Source organism: Hippocampus bargibanti, linkage group LG11 (assembly GCF_051943395.1).
Source record: "Hippocampus bargibanti isolate YZ-2025 linkage group LG11, ASM5194339v1, whole genome shotgun sequence".
Lineage (NCBI taxonomy): Eukaryota > Metazoa > Chordata > Actinopteri > Syngnathiformes > Syngnathidae > Hippocampus > Hippocampus bargibanti.
This window is the reverse complement of record NC_142744.1, coordinates 9,570,121-9,586,120: the sequence shown is the minus strand read 5'-3', so window position 1 is coordinate 9,586,120 and position 16,000 is coordinate 9,570,121. Positions and strand designations below refer to the sequence as shown.

General features: G+C 40.3%; 1 protein-coding gene across 3 annotated transcripts in view; it reads left to right on the top strand.

Annotated features, from left to right (window-relative positions):
• lpin2 (lipin 2) overlaps positions 1-14,192 on the top strand; it is a 28,303-nt gene extending 14,111 nt beyond the window's left edge. For 2 of the 3 annotated variants that reach the window (XM_089007380.1, XM_089007381.1), the window contains exons 7-19: positions 1,320-1,419; positions 1,482-1,669; positions 2,244-2,337; positions 2,431-2,500; positions 2,574-2,666; positions 2,737-2,819; positions 2,897-3,044; positions 4,331-4,479; positions 7,043-7,129; positions 8,290-8,442; positions 10,352-10,466; positions 11,650-11,753; positions 12,094-14,192. In XM_089007380.1, coding sequence (XP_088863506.1) covers positions 1,320-1,419; positions 1,482-1,669; positions 2,244-2,337; positions 2,431-2,500; positions 2,574-2,666; positions 2,737-2,819; positions 2,897-3,044; positions 4,331-4,479; positions 7,043-7,129; positions 8,290-8,442; positions 10,352-10,466; positions 11,650-11,753; positions 12,094-12,238 — 1,529 coding nt within the window. In that variant the 3' untranslated portion in view covers positions 12,239-14,192. The remainder of the gene's footprint in view (positions 1-1,319; positions 1,420-1,481; positions 1,670-2,243; positions 2,338-2,430; positions 2,501-2,573; positions 2,667-2,736; positions 2,820-2,896; positions 3,045-4,330; positions 4,480-7,042; positions 7,130-8,289; positions 8,443-10,351; positions 10,467-11,649; positions 11,754-12,093) is intronic. The other variant, XM_089007382.1, reaches the window with a different exon arrangement.
• Positions 14,193-16,000: the final 1,808 nt, after the last annotated feature.

Genomic DNA, 16,000 nt, shown 5'->3' with positions numbered 1-16,000 from the left:
TTCACAAATGATGGCGGACTTAACAGTATGTTTGAGGCAACAACTCTGCCGGATGTCCTGGATTAAAGTGATGGCAGAATTCCCCCGAGATCGCCACAACAGCACTGAAAACCCTGTTGCCGTTTCCGACATCTTATTTGTGTGAACCGTGGTTTTTCTGCAGTAACAGCAACCAAAACAAAACTACGGAGTAGACTGGACATAAGCAAGACACTTGGGGCGTCATTGTCGCCCATTATCCCGAGATGGGACCGTCTCGTTGCAGAGAAACAAGCTCAGGGATCCCACTGATTCAGTTGTAGTGAGTTGTATTTTGAGTGAGTTGTAGTGAGGTGTATCTTATTTTGGAGGCACGATTACACATTACCATAGTGACCGGAGAGCGTTAAAGGGCAACCGACGTCACTTTTTTGTTTTTTAACTGACATCAGAAAAACGTTTTATAGCATCTGAAATACCCAAAACACGCAGTATGATATTTTTATTCAAATGCAAAACACCAATAAAAATGACTTAAAGTGTCCAAAATCTGCAAAAAATTGAGTTGTGAATTGGGCATTTTCAGAAAGTCCCGCCCCCAGTTCGTGATGTCACGCCAAGACGTCTTGCATTGCTGGAGAATCCAAACAATGGCTTCAGATTCGGAGAATATGCTTTCTTGTTACACATCCAGTTATAAATATGATTCAAATAGTTCTGAAGAGGAAAGCATACATGTTTGCAATCGAACATTAAACCGGTCTGTGGTGCAAAAAAGGTTGGGGTCCACTACCTGAGACGCTGTTCTTTCATCAGAAAACAAAGACTTAATTCCCAAGCTATATGGGTCTGGAGTTATTTGAGCTTGAATTGGTGGTTGCTGTACAAAATACAATACATGCATATTGATTTAAATAGCGCTTGTACAACAGCTGAATCTGTAACAAAGTGCTAACATTGACAAAAGGAAAATGCTGCCCCCTCTTGGAAGGGAAAAACACTGCCAGAGGTCTGACCAGCACTTTATCGGCACCCACTAAAGAAAAACCAAAACCCAAACAAATTCAGGAATGGCACTCCACGTCATTTTTTAAATTCCCGAATATATTCGGAATAAATTCGGGAATGGCAGCGAATGAGTTAAAATCTCATTTTGCTTTGGCAGAACTAAAGCAAATTCTAAAACGGAAAACTTGTTTTGAACGACTGTCGTCATTTGCTTTTCCTATCTCCAAAGGGAGAATTTAACTTTGAATATCTGAATTTCTGACGAATCAACCGAAGCAATATTGCACAACCCTAATTGTGAACATGTGTCTTAATTATTTCGTTAAATGCAGGTGTCCCGAAGAGGAGCCAACACCAGGGTCCCGAGGACATCTATCTGGACGACCTCACTGCACTTGAGCCCGACGTAGCCGCACGATACTTTCCCAAGAGGTTCGACAGCAGCCAAAGTTCAAATAAGTAACACCACCTTACCTGGTATTCTTTTGCTGCAGCGAGGCTGAAGCAGCTGGCAAGCACTGGATGGAAACAGAGATTCGTTCGGGCTCGCAGTCGCCGCAGTCGGTCGGCAGCGCCGCGGCCGACAGCGGCACCGAGTGTCTGTCGGATTCGGCCAGTGACCTCCCGGACGTCACGCTGTCACTCTGCGGAGGCCTGACAGAGAACGCGGAGATTTCCAAAGGTAGTGGAATTATGCCTTGACTGTAACCTGCCCTTGTTGTCATGGCAACAAAAGACATTTTTGGGGTTTTGGGACATGCCGCAGCGGAATGATATGTAGATATGGATAGATAGATATGGATATGAATAGATATACATATAGATGTAGATCTAGATCTAGATGTAGATACAGATACATATGAATAGATAGATATTAATAGATACAGATATGAATAGATATGGATAGAGAGAGATATGGATATTTAGATATAGACCTGGATAGATATAGATATGGAAAGATATAGATATGGGTATCTATCTATCTATCTATCTATCTATCTATCTATCTATCTATCTATCTATCTATCTATCTATCTATCTATCTATCTATCTAGATTAAAATTTAGATATGGATAAGTATACATATATACAGTTATATCAATATATATAGTTATATAGATATGTAGATTTGGATTTAGCTATGGATAGATATAGGGATGGATGGATGATTAGATGGATAGACAGATAGAAAATGATGTCTTCAACAACAGAGAAAGCTTTGCAGAACTTGTGCCACCGTTCTCTTTTCTCTTCAGAAAAGTTCATGGAGCACATCATCACCTACCACGAATTTGCGGAAAATCCAGCAATTATAGACAACCCCAACCTTGTGGTTAAGATAGGAAATAGGTAAGCATCGTTTAGTTTTTGGCACCAAAAGCTATACCACCGATGATTGCTCTCAATCGCAGAACCGGTTCTCATGTTTTTTGTTTGTTGCAGATATTATAACTGGACTCTTGCCGCTCCCTTGATTCTAAGCCTACAAGCATTTCAGAAGAATTTACCAAAGGTAAGTTTTGAATGTGAGTGCACACTGTACAATTGCCACCTATGTTTTTTTAAGACTGCCTTATATGATTTAGGCTACAGAAGAGGCTTGGGTGAAGGAGAAGATGCCAAAGAAGTCGGGACGGTGGTGGTTCTGGCGAAAACGGGCCGACAGTGCAATCAAGCAGGTTTGTGTGAAGTTTGACCCTCTTTTTGTGTTTGTGAAAATAGGAAAGATGTTTTTCCATTTTCTTACAGTCTGAGACGAAACTTGACGCTAAGGAACAGTCTCAGTCGGCGGATGAAGGATCCGCCATGACATCGGAGAATCTCGCTTTATTGTAATCGCTCCTCTCTTACAACATGTATTACTTGTATCTTAAGTAGCAAATTTAATCAAACAAATCTATCCCGAAAGGACTAAAAGCAACGACTCGTCCAGCGATGAAGAGTGCAAGGAAGTCAGCGCCGCCTCGTGTCAGGAGAGACAGCATCTTAATGACACTCAGCAGCATCTCAGCGCGCATGCCTACAGGAAGTCGCTGCGTTTATCATCTGATCAGATAGTAAGATTAGAAATGGAACCGATTATACACGGTCTAGAAGAATTTACAAGTGTCCTTTTTTACTTCATTTGATAGTTTGCATCTGCTGGTTGAAATTGTTACTTCGATTTATTTATTTATTTATTTATTTATTTATTTATTTATTGGGGGGGTAGACTGAAGTATGATAGGTTGATTGCTCGGTCGATAAGACTGCTTGATGGGTTTGTACGTAGATGCTGCAGGTAGATTGATAGATGAATAGATCAATTGAAACTTTGCTTTACAGATTACTAGATATGTACACTGATTATTGAATATATTCATTGATAGATTAATAATAATAATAATGATGATGATGATAATACATTTCATTTATAAGCACCTTTCAAAACGCTCAAGGTCAGGGGGATGGATTACTGTTGCCAAAAACGGGATTATGCTTCCATAATCTGTCCAGACAGTACATGCAAAACAATGCAATTGTTATTTTTTTAATGCCAGTTTTAAATAATCTAAAGAGCGTAGGGCAACTGTCAACATTTTAATGTATTTGAGTTATTGTTTCCATCCTTAAAAAAATGACGACACTACCTCACTTTACATTCAGAAATTACATGTATTGTCTGTTGTCAATTGTATGTCTCTTAGCCACATTATAAATTAAGTGCCTTGCACGCTGGGTCCGAGAGAACATTAATTTCATCTGTGCTGTATGTCATGCATATTAACATATTTGACAATAAAGCTGACTTTGACTTTGAAAAGATGAAAACAGTAAAACATGTCAGCAATTTGTGTTTTCACAAATTATACCCACTTGACGGTTTTTTCTACGTCATTCACGAGTAAGCGGCATAGGTGTTACACCTCAGAGCCATCTCATTGATTAAAACCAAGACATTTTATTTTAATTTTTCTTGGAAGCAGAGAGCCAAATTTATCCTCTCTCTATTTGACCATTTGACAACAATGCTTCCATTTTCAAATGATTCGACCGGATGGGGCAACTACCTGGCTCTTTTGTATCTTGGAAGCATTTCTGGCATTGACATTAGTGGATGTTTACTGTTGTAGAAAGAGCATAAACTTCAAAATGGTTCCCATCTGCCAACGCAACACATGTTGCCGATGTGCTTCGCACAACATCTAAAAGCAATGAACAAACAACAACACTGGCAGAACAAAATTATCTTTCTGTCTGATTTTAATGATTTAAAGTACACACTTTGACAACATTGTAAGCATAGTTCTCTTCTATATCCTCCCTGAACATATTTTGTATGTATTTGTTCTCCCGCTGCTAGGCCAGTTTGAAACTGAAAGAAGGCCCCAACGACGTGACTTTCAGCATTACCACGCAGTACCAAGGCACATGCCGCTGCGAGGGAACTATCTACTTGTGGAACTGGGACGACAAAGTCATCATCTCTGACATCGACGGAACCATCACCAAGTAGGCCACGTCCGCGTCCAGTCCGATCCATTTGTTTGATTGTGGATTCTCAAATGGAGCAATGTGATCGGATGTAGAGGCAAAAAACATAACAAAACAAAAACATATCCCGATACACTTTTATATTTTGATAGCAACAATTATTATTCCCGTTTGGTATTTACTAGGTTTAACTGAAATAGGTACGCCATGACAACAGCCAACACATTATAAAGTAAAGCTTTCTCGTGCGAGTGACACTTTTAGATGAAATCAATTACCGTATTGGCCTGAATATAATACGAGTTTTTTTGCATTGAAATAAGACTGAAAAAGTGGGTGTTGTCTTGTAATTGGGGTCCAGAGATAATACCCATTCTGGACGCTAGATGGCGACAGATACAATTGAGGCGAAACCCTATTACGAACAATAAAAATAACACAAAGAAAAAAAATATAATATAGAGATAGAAAAAAATAATAGAATACATAGCATGAAATTGAGAAACGTAGCAACAATCTGGAGATAAGTGGTTTGAAGATCGGCCAAGTTAACTGACAGCTGAAGAGAAGTTAGGATGTAAACACCAAGATGATGCTGAGTAATGAGGCAAAGTTTTCAAACTATTGCAAAGCGCTCTGAAATGGCATGTACCAGAATGTCATGTACTTAGATCGAGAGCTCCAAAAAATCATCTAAAAAATGCTCAAAATCAGAGAAAAGCTTTCAGTGGTCCACAGAGTGGCCGCTTAGAACTTTTAATGCTTGATGCGGTTATTGCAATTGTGTTGTTTCATTACAATGGATTGATTTATTTACATTTCAAAGACCAGAAGCCATTTTTATTACAAATCTGATTTACATATTTAAATGTTCAGACATTAACATTTGAACGAGGCAAAATAGCACGCTTTTTCTCTCAAATATTTTGTTCAAATCATTTGTTTCAGCTGTACAGTGGGGCCTCGGTTTACGAACACCTTGCCTTAGGAACTTTTCGGTTTACGAACGTTACATTTATGAAAATTAAACCTTGGCAGACGCACTATTTTGCCGTTATGGGACCGGAAAAGACCTCACCTTAAGCTCATGTTCAGCCAAAGAAGACACAAAACAAAATTACAGTCGAGGAGAAGAAGATGATCATTGAGAAACGCGAACGAGGTGTTAGTTTGTGGCGTCACGTGTGTGCACCGCGGCTGTCCTGTGAATCTCAACCTGACACATCTCCCACGCTGTGTGCCACTTCCCTGAGAGTAACTTTCTACGACCATTCTACAAACAAAGAGCCTGGGATGCTAAGCTTTACACAAAGGCGTTATTTACTCGATGCTTTCATGTGACTAATGACACTGAAATTGTCACATGCGAGTTGACAGCTGGGCGGGGCCGCCGCTCCCGACCTCCGCCAGCTGATGTCGATTCCCTGATCACAGATACTGGGACGTTTCAACGAGTCGCTGTCACCTCACCAGTGACATGATTACGACGCCTCGCCAGTGTCTTGGACTTAACAGCACATGAGTTTGCTTCGACCCCGCCCGCCTTCTTTTGTCGGGTCCGTGGAATCATCGGACTCGCGCCTTTTGTTGTAATAAAATCTCTGCCAACACCTATGTCTCTGCCGCCTGCTTAGCTGATAGAAAAGGCTTGGCATGATGTTACCCTTCGATCCTTGAAAGCAGCATGGAAGAATTTGTGATGTGCAGGCTTTTATTGAACAGTTCCATCCAGAAAAGACTGGCTATGAGAATCATCAACATGAATGATAATGTGATGCCTCAGTTTCGTAAGCAAAAGGTGTCAATTAAGAGCCATCACAAATGTAAATACGGTAAAGTGACTTTAGTATACAGTTCAGTGTATTTCTTTCATTACAATACAATAGCACATTTATTATACATAGAATAAGATATGTTGTGTGTAGTTTCAAGGCTTATTTAGTTGAAAATTATATTTTATGGAGACCTCTGAACGGATTATTCTCATTTTAATGGTTTCCTATGGGTTACACACAGAAGAAATTTTTGGGATACACACTTTTTACCTTACACGCTCTGTCTGGGAACCAATTAAGTTCGTAAGCCAAGGTATCACTGTACTGTCATTATTTTCTATATAGAAATTCATTTGGTATTCAAAAAGTCTAAATTCAATCATGGTCGTCTTATATTCGGGTCAATACTATATATATATATATATATATATATATATATATATATATATATATATATATATATATATATATATATATATATATAAATGATACATTTCCTTTATAATTAGCTCCAAGCTCAACTTTTGACACGCCACTGATGTCAGCGTCCATTTCCTCTCCCCACTAGTCCCTCTCGGCAAAGTCGCATAGGTGACTCGCACATCAAACGAGCCGGATTGACCACCGCTTCTTATCTCCCGTGACCTCCCGCGGGTGCTTCGTGATGCGTGGCGATCACAAGGCTCCATAATGAGCTCGTTTACATTTAAGACGCTTGCAGCCTTTCCCGTGCTTAGCTCGTCTTACTTTTATAAAAGGGACGCTTTCGTTATGATCTCACTTTGCCTCGGTTTTGTCACCTCCAGGTCCGACGTGTTTGGACAGATCCTGCCGCAGCTTGGGAAGGACTGGACTCACCAGGGGATTGCCAAACTCTATCACTCGGTCGCTGAGTAAGTGCGCAAGGACAGAGGATGGATGACATGGGGAAGAAGCAAATGAGCTTGAGTGACAGTTGTCACCCCGCGGGTTTTGCCTTTATTGTGGGCCAGGATTGATAAGGGTTTGCATACACACTGCAAAATGGTTCCCAGGCTAGAATTTGGACACTGCCGGTCTTTAATTCATTCACTGCCATTCCCGAATTTACTCAGAAATTGAAAAGTGTAACGTGAAGTGCATTTTTTTTTTCATATCTGTCAACTTTGGCTATTAGCTGCCCGAATAAATGATTACAATTCTCGTATAAAAGTTATAGTACACCGTACATTATTTGTGATGATGAAATAACGTGAGCACAAGCAGAAATGCTGACAGTTTATCGCACATGTGCACTATGCTTTTATCAATCCGACCGTACGCAGCCATTTAAAAAAAATGCGATTGAGGATAACTTTTGGTGGTGTGCCGTGACAATAGTAGCGATCGGGGGCCGCATTGTTGTTGACTTCGAGCAGTTGAGACTAACTGGATTTGAGCCAAAATGGTATTTGAAAGATCGGTTCACAAAAAAAAAAATCCCTTATAAAAGTATTAATACGCCATACATTATTTGAAATGATAAAAAATATATATAAAATATGAGGACAAAGAAAGTTGACAGGTATGGCATTTGTTCTGGTTTTGGTTTTTCTTGAGGGAGGATGGCCTGATAAAGCACTGACTGGTCAGACCTTTGGCTTTTTTGGCTTCCACGAGGGGGCAGCATTTTCTATTTGTCCATGTTAGTGCTTTTTTTTTTACAGCTTCAGCTGTTGTTAAAGTGCTATCGAAATCAATATGTATGTATTGTATTGTATTTGGTACAGCCGCCCCCATTTCAAGCTCAGATAACTCAGATAAGCTCAGACCCATATAATTTAGAATGCACTCTTTTTTTTCTGATGAAAGACGATGAATTGATTGTGCATGTAATGTAGTGTAGTAGTGTATGTCCTAAAACTCAATATTATGTGTGTCCTGCAATTTGAGTGAAAATGACAAAAACCCTGGCACTGGAGTTGACACATTTTTGCACATCGTCTGGCAGTGAATGAGTTAATAATAAAACAAATCTGTTTGGCATTGTGAGTGTTATGACATAACCAATCAAATGAATGATCTCTTTTGACAGGAACGGCTATAAATTTCTGTACTGCTCGGCTCGCGCCATTGGCATGGCAGACATGACGAGGGGCTACCTGCAGTGGGTCAACGATGGCGGCACGATCCTCCCCCGCGGGCCCCTCATGTTGTCTCCCAGCAGCCTCTTCTCGGCCTTCCACCGGTAACCCGAACGCACGCACACGCTAATCTGTCAAATTGCAAGAATTTGCCACCCTTGTCTAAAATGGTGTAATTGCTTCGACATCCATAAACAAGATGCCAGCAAAGCACTTTGATTCAATTTATGACCCAAAGCTTTGGCGTCAGGTCAACATTGGTACGAGCCACTAGATGGCGGAAAAGCATGTTTTTATATTTTTGAAGCAAGCCCATTTTTTTCAAGCGAGCAAAAGTATTGGAACAGCCATGAATTCATTAACTTTAAAGGATAACCGACACCAATTTTTGTTTCCTAACTGACATCAGAAAAACGTTTTCATAGCATCTAAAATACCCCAGACACGCAGGCTGATATTTTTAGTCAAATGCAAAACACCAATAAAAATTACTTAAAGTGTGCTAAAACTGCAACAAAATGAGCTGCGAATTGGGGATTTTCAGAACGTCCCTGCCCCCAGTTCGTGACATCACGCCAGGACGTCTTGCCTTGCTGCAGAATCAAAACAATGGCTTCAGAAAGTTCAGATTTTGATGTTTTCTTGCTATTCATCCAGTTATAAATATGATTCAAATAGTTCTGAAAAGGAAAGCATAAATGTTTGCAGTTGATTAAAGAAGTTCTTCCGTATCAATTTGAGACGTCTGGACTCCAATATAGCGCCCAAGCTCAATTGGAAATGGGCTAATTTGTCTGCTGGGAATTTGTGTCAACCTCTGTATGGCGTTACCGCAATTGGTAGTCTTGGTGCAACACGCAAAAATTCACCATCTCATTATTTGTGTTTTCCTTCTAATTTAGCCATCAACATGGATCAGCACGATGTTTATAGACCAAACAAAGTACCCAAAATGCATTGTGTGTTGCTTTCTCGGTCAGGGGCGTTCCTGACGTGATGTCACGTCAGGCATCGTCATCAACTCGAAAGCAAGACTTCCTGAATATTGAGTGCGAGTCTCAAAACGTAAAAATATAGCTATATGCCGTGTAATCTTTGTAAAATGAAAAAAAAAAAAAGTAGAAGTCATTTTACAAATAAATTATGGACACAACTTGTCCGGTGGAGTTGGTTGTCCTTTAAGTGAATTGCATTTTAGATTTTTTACTGTAGTGCTGCCGGTTTCTTGTTTGCTTGTGGGAAGTTCCAACTTCAGTCTCTTGGAGGTGAAATGTATGCTTGATTGGGTTAAGGTCCCGTGATAGACTTCACCCCCTCCTTTGTTGGCATTGTGTTTGGGGTCATTGTATTGTTGCAAAATGGCGCTGCTGATTAAGTGCAATGTTTTTTTTTTCTTTGAAAGCCTTCATTAATTTGATTTTGGCTTGAATTGAGACCACATGGCCTCAAACGAATGCCCTTAGTTGTTCACCACATCACTATGTAAACACCATGAAATCAATCAAACCCACCATTCCTCAACATTGGGCCGGTAGTTATCTTTCTCATTGAACCCTCCTCCCCAAAAAATGGCCTCACTGTACAGACAACAAAAACAAAGGAATTGACCTCACCGCTCCAATGCTTTCAGAAGGGAGCCAGTCAGATTTAGATGACGGCTTCTGTGATTTATTTATTTCTTTTTTTTTTACTCCCAGGAAACAGCAAAGGCCTCTGGCATCCTCTGTTGACATTTTTCCCCAAATGTACCATCTGTTGCACTAACCCAAGCTCTATATTATAGAGCGTTTTCACTTTAATTACACTGGAAGGGAGTCATCGAGCTATATTTTCTGCCGCTGTTATGTCGTCGTCGTCTCGGCTCGTAACCACAGCAACATCCCAAGGCCTCGCCTGCAACATCTGTCATAACAGCCCTTCATTGTATTTGCACCGGGCACGAGGAAATTCTTGCTTCGTGTCATACCCCTCCGTCTGTCCGACTTAACTGAGTCTGTCATCGCGTTTCCTCAGGGAGGTCATCGAGAAGAAACCCGAGATCTTCAAGATCGAATGCCTGACGGACATCAAGAACCTCTTCCAGCAAAACAAGCAACCCTTCCACGCTGCCTTTGGCAACCGAGCCAACGTGAGTTGTCACCAGACGCGACGCAAGCAAACTTGCGTGTTTGTGAGCTAACGCCCTAAATCTTAACACGAGGGGATGACAGTGTCCCTCCCAAGAAAAAGTGACACCCACTGGCTTCAAATCTTGTCTGGTTGTGTCACTCAGATCAAGGAGGGGGTGGGCCGGGTGTCTATGAGCTCATCCTCAATAAGTACACTCTTGTTAACTTGTTCACTCGTTTGAATAAATTCGGGAATGGCAGTTCGGGAAAAGCATAGTGTGAAGTGCCATTCCCGAATTTGTTTGGGTTTTGTTTTTGTTTTGTTTTTTTTGCGGGGGTGCCAATAAAGCGCTGGTCAGACCTTCATCATGGAAATACACAACTTTGATTTGCTTCCGCGGGCCGAGAAAAATGATGTGGCGGACCGGATTTGGCCCCCGGGCCTTGACTTTGACACCTGTGGTCTAAGGTTTCTTACACTGCATTAAATAATCATAATAATACATTTCATTTATAAGCGCCTTTCAAAACTCTCAAGGGCACTTTACAGTCAGAGGATATGTTTTTTCTGTGGGTGAGCAGCGGCAGCCACACGCGCCAGCGTTCACTCAACCCGGAAGTAAAATAAAGTTAAAAAAAAACCTAATAATACATTTTATTTCTAACCGCCTTTCAAAACTTTCAAAGACACTTCACAGTCACGGGATAAGAACATTTTTTTTTTTTTTTGTGGGTGAGCAGTGGCAGCCAATCGCGGCAGCCAATCGCGCTACAGCGTTCACTCAACCCGGAAGTAACACAAACTCACGCCACTAATGTGAGTGTGTATATAGACAAACAATACAATCCTATATGATACATCCTAATCTAAATAGCGCTTACACAACAGCTGCAGCTGTAACAAAGCGCTTCACATTATAGTCAACACAAAGCAAAATAATAAACAGGAGCATAAAATCTCATCAACTTTCCTCGTGTACTCTATGATGTTTGAGTACAAGACAAACACTATTACATGAATCAGTTCTAGATGTGTACACCTAAAACTCAATACTGTGAGTCCTGCAATTTGACTGAAAATGACAAAAACCCTGGAACTGGAGTGGACACATTTTTGCACATCGTCTGGGAGTGAATGAGTGATGAAGTTTGATGCCCAATGTATAGTGCAGAGTGCAACTTTTCTTCCTGTCGTCTTTGTAGGATGTGTTTGCCTACAAGGAGGTAGGCGTTCCCGTTTGCCGGATTTTCACCGTCAACCCTAAGGGAGAGCTGATCCAGGAGCAGACTAAGGGCAACAAGTCCTCGTACGTACACCAGACGGCTATTCTGGGAACCCTTCCTTATTTAAAAAAAAAAATAATAAAAAAATAATAATAACAATAAATCACCAATAAAATTAATTTGGAGAAATGGGGAAGTGGTTGTGGCTGAAACGTATTTCTGGCATTTCTATTATGTTCAATTCACGTGTTGCAAGCTTGTTCACAATGAATTTAATTTAATGTCTTAAGGCACCGCTGCAATACCCCCAGCCACCCTCACACTTGACGCTTTTTATACAAACGGCCCATTGTATGCCAACAATTCTAAAATCAATTTTCCGTCCTATGTGTTCCATTTGCAAATGAGCCCATGTTTGTCTAGTTACTGCAGGCTGAGCGAGCTGGTGGAGCACGTGTTCCCGCTGCTGAGCAAGGAGCAGAACGAGGCCTTTGCCATGCCAGAATTCAGTTCCTTCTGCTTTTGGAGGACGCCCATCTCTGCCGTAGACCCCGCCGACCTGCTCTGAAAATCTCTCAGGTACTCTCTCGCTCTCTTGTAACGTGGAGAGGACAAACACGCTTCAAATGGGGGCGGCCTGAAGAATCAGAAGACCCGTTTTTGTTTTTTGTTTTTTGTTTTTTGTTTTTTTAAACGGCAATTCCACGGCACCGCAAATGTACAAAAGAGACATCCGGGACATGCTCGCTTTTGCCAAACAAAACGCCGCCTTAGACATACTTCTGGATCTGCGTTAATGGCTGCCGCAGTTGCGGATCCAGCCAGAATGAGTCACGCTCAGTATTCAAGGTCATGCCTCCACTCTCAACACGACGCAGCTACTCCTCACACGGAAGCCCCTCAACGTAAAAGACGAGAGGACGATATAGGCATCGACCGTTCTATTTATGATACTCAAAAACCACCTCTGATGAGTCATTATTATTTATGATGATACAATGTTTTAAGTTATTACCGATTGTGATGCCTTTTGCCTTGTCTGAAGAAGTCCACATGGTTGGGCTATTATTAGCACTAAATGCTAACAGGAAGACGTTTTACTTTGAAGTCAATAATAATATGTACATGTTTGCTAAGGTACACGCACGCACATTCCTCGGCGTATGAACATAACTGTTGAAGTCAACATGGTTCAGTTTAGGGTCGCTTGTTATTCGTTGGAAAAAAAAACGGTGGGAATGAATAACGCAAGAACCAGACATATACAATCGATACCATTCGAAAGATGAGACTCTTTGAGATATGGCTCTAATAAAGCCGCATTAAGTTAATGTGAAATCCATTCCACACATTGGCAATGTGTTTAAAATGGGAAAAAAGTGCCCAAAAACACAAGTTTATGTAAATACTTTGAGCTTCCATTTGAAGGATTCTGACAAAAAAAAAAACACAAAGGAGTGTTGTTACGAACTGACCCAAACTGACTGTGTTTTAAAGCTGCACCTCCCATATAACAAAAATAATTACATGACGAATTGGGCTTGTTTTCCATCACAAAGCAGCTTAGATGAAACACAAGCATGCTGTGTATTTGGAATGCTAATATTATAAACACTTGTGAAGCTAACTAGCATCGATGCTAACCTGAAGAGCAAGGGTTGAGCGAACTACGATCTGGTTTGGCAAAAAACAAACACTTTTTTTATATCAATCAAAGTATTAAATGGTGATCTAAAATATTAATCAAATGTAAATATACATATTATTTGGCGATTAGAATATATAGCCTGAAATCACACTGGATAATTTTTCCTTTTGCAAATCAGAAATACAAAACACTGATTCAGTTCAATGTTTGCATTCCATATAACACTTGAATGTCAAAGAAAGTAGGGGGAAAAAACACAAGTGGAAGCAAGCAAATTGGTATTTTTCTTGCTAATATTGTGTCACTAGTCATTAAAAAAAATTCATTCATCAAAGTCATTAAATATGTGGCAGCAACAATAGTTGCTTTGGCCACAAAGAGGCGTGGCCTATGGCAGGGGCGTGGCCTATGACTCTCAACCTCAATTCCAAATATCAATTTCAACCCTCTCATCCGCCATCTTTACCTTTCGTACATGATAGAGCTAAGGGAGAAAAGCTAGAAAACTAGCTAGGATGTTTGAAAACTATAAATCTAAAAATTTTAATTGCTTCTGAGCTAAAGGGGCGTGGCCAGTTAGCTATTTAACATCATTTGCTCGCAACTTAACACCATGATGATACTACACATCAAGCTAACAAATTTACACGTAGATTCATACACTCCACAGAACAGTGGCGGTGCTGAGCCTCGCGTACCTTAAACAAAAAAAATGTTGGGGAAATCCATGCTTAGGTGACGTACAAAATACTTGAACAGCAACAGCTGGGTTAGAAAACGTCAACCTTCACTCTCAGCTTCTCTGATGCGAACTCAATAGAGTGGAAAATGCCACTTATGCAAAACACATGAGGTGTCAGCGCAGTTTTTTTTTCTTATCTTGTCACAACAGCTAGCTAGACGCGGATGTGCACAGGAAGTGTTTTGTGTGTCTTTCTGTGAGTTACCTCGGATGTGAGGACTGAATGTTTGAGAGACAAAAAAAGCAGGACTTTAAGCACAAGTGATGCAAACAACTGCATGGTCAGGGTTACTTTGCGTTATTGGATCCACGGTTGAGTCACGCGTGTCGTATGGTTATCGATAAATGAATCAATAATCCATTCTTTCTATGAAAGTAAAGTATCTTGTGTGGACAGCGCACACCATCCCGCCGTTCACACACGTCTTTGTTATATTATACCATAAAGCTTAAAAAAAGATGTTTTTAGGATGTGTGGTTTACTCTGTTGCCTTTGTTTCGTGAAAAATGAATAAATCTTGCTTGCGTGTGCATCCCACCCATACGGAACAACCACAAGTGTTGATTTGAAGATCCAAATGTGGTTGAGAATATCTTTCAAAAATGATAAAGAGCAAATACATTTCTCGGAAGGAAAAATTATAAACTTATGGATGCTGATTTTTGGCTGTCAGTCTTTTTTTCAATAAAGTTTCTAACTGAGAATGCGTGTGTTTTGACTCCATTTTGTCTTGTCTAAAGTCAAATAATGTTTAAAGGACAACCGACATCACTTTTTTGTTTCCTAACTGACATCAGAGAAACGTTTTATAGCATCTAAAATACCCAAAACACGCAGTATGATATTTTTAGTCAAATGCAAAACACCAATAAAAATGACAAAGTGTCCAAAATCTGCAAAAAATTGAGCTGCGAATTGGGCATTTTCAGAAAGTCCCGCCCCGCAGTTCGTGACGTCACGGCAAGACGTCTTGCCTTGCTCGAGAATCAAAACAATGGCTTCAGATTCGGAGAATATGCTTTCTTGTTACACATCCAGTTATGAATATGATTCAAATAGTTCTGAAGAGGAAAGCATACATGTTTGCAATCGATTAAATAATTTATTCCGTGCCATTTTGAGGCAATGGGGGGGGGGGTCACACCCAACAAAACAGGCAGAAGATGGCGACAAAGCTCCGTGTGTAATAATAATACATGGGATCAAAATGTTTGTCACAACCCACAAGGATTCACCATTGCGTTATTTATGTTTTCCTTCTAATTTCGCCATCAACACGGATCAACACGAAGTTTTCAGACCAAATAAAGTACCGCAAAATCCATTGAGGTGATGCAAGGTGTGTCCTTTCTCAGTCGGGGACGTTCCTTCAGTGACGTAGGATGAGGACTCATCACCGACTCAAAAACAAGACTTCCGGAATATTCCGCACGAGTCTTAAAACGTAAAATATAGCTATATGCGGTGGAATCTTTGTAAAATACGCTCAGAAGTCATTTGAAGCCATTTTACAAATTATGGACACAACTTGTCCGGAGACGTTGGTTGTCCTTTAAGAGGAAATATGTGACAATAAAAATACAATTGAACAGCTTGCATACTGCGTCCGAGAGGACAGTAATTTCATCTGTGCTGTATGTCATGCATATTAGAATATTTGACAATAAAGCTGACTTTGACGATGATGCATTTGTCTCGAACTTGTCTAATTTAGTCTTTATTTTTTAGTAAATGAAAAACGTCTGGTGGTAATTTAGCACTGTCCGATGAATCAATTGGATTTTTTTTCAGCATGATTTTTGGGTGTTTTCATATTCCAAAACATGTCCTTGCTGCATACAGTAATAATTTACAAAAGCTGCTTCATGTAATAAAGTTTTTGTCTTGTATTCAAACATCAAAGAGTACATGAGGAAGTTGTTAAGATTGCACAACTGTC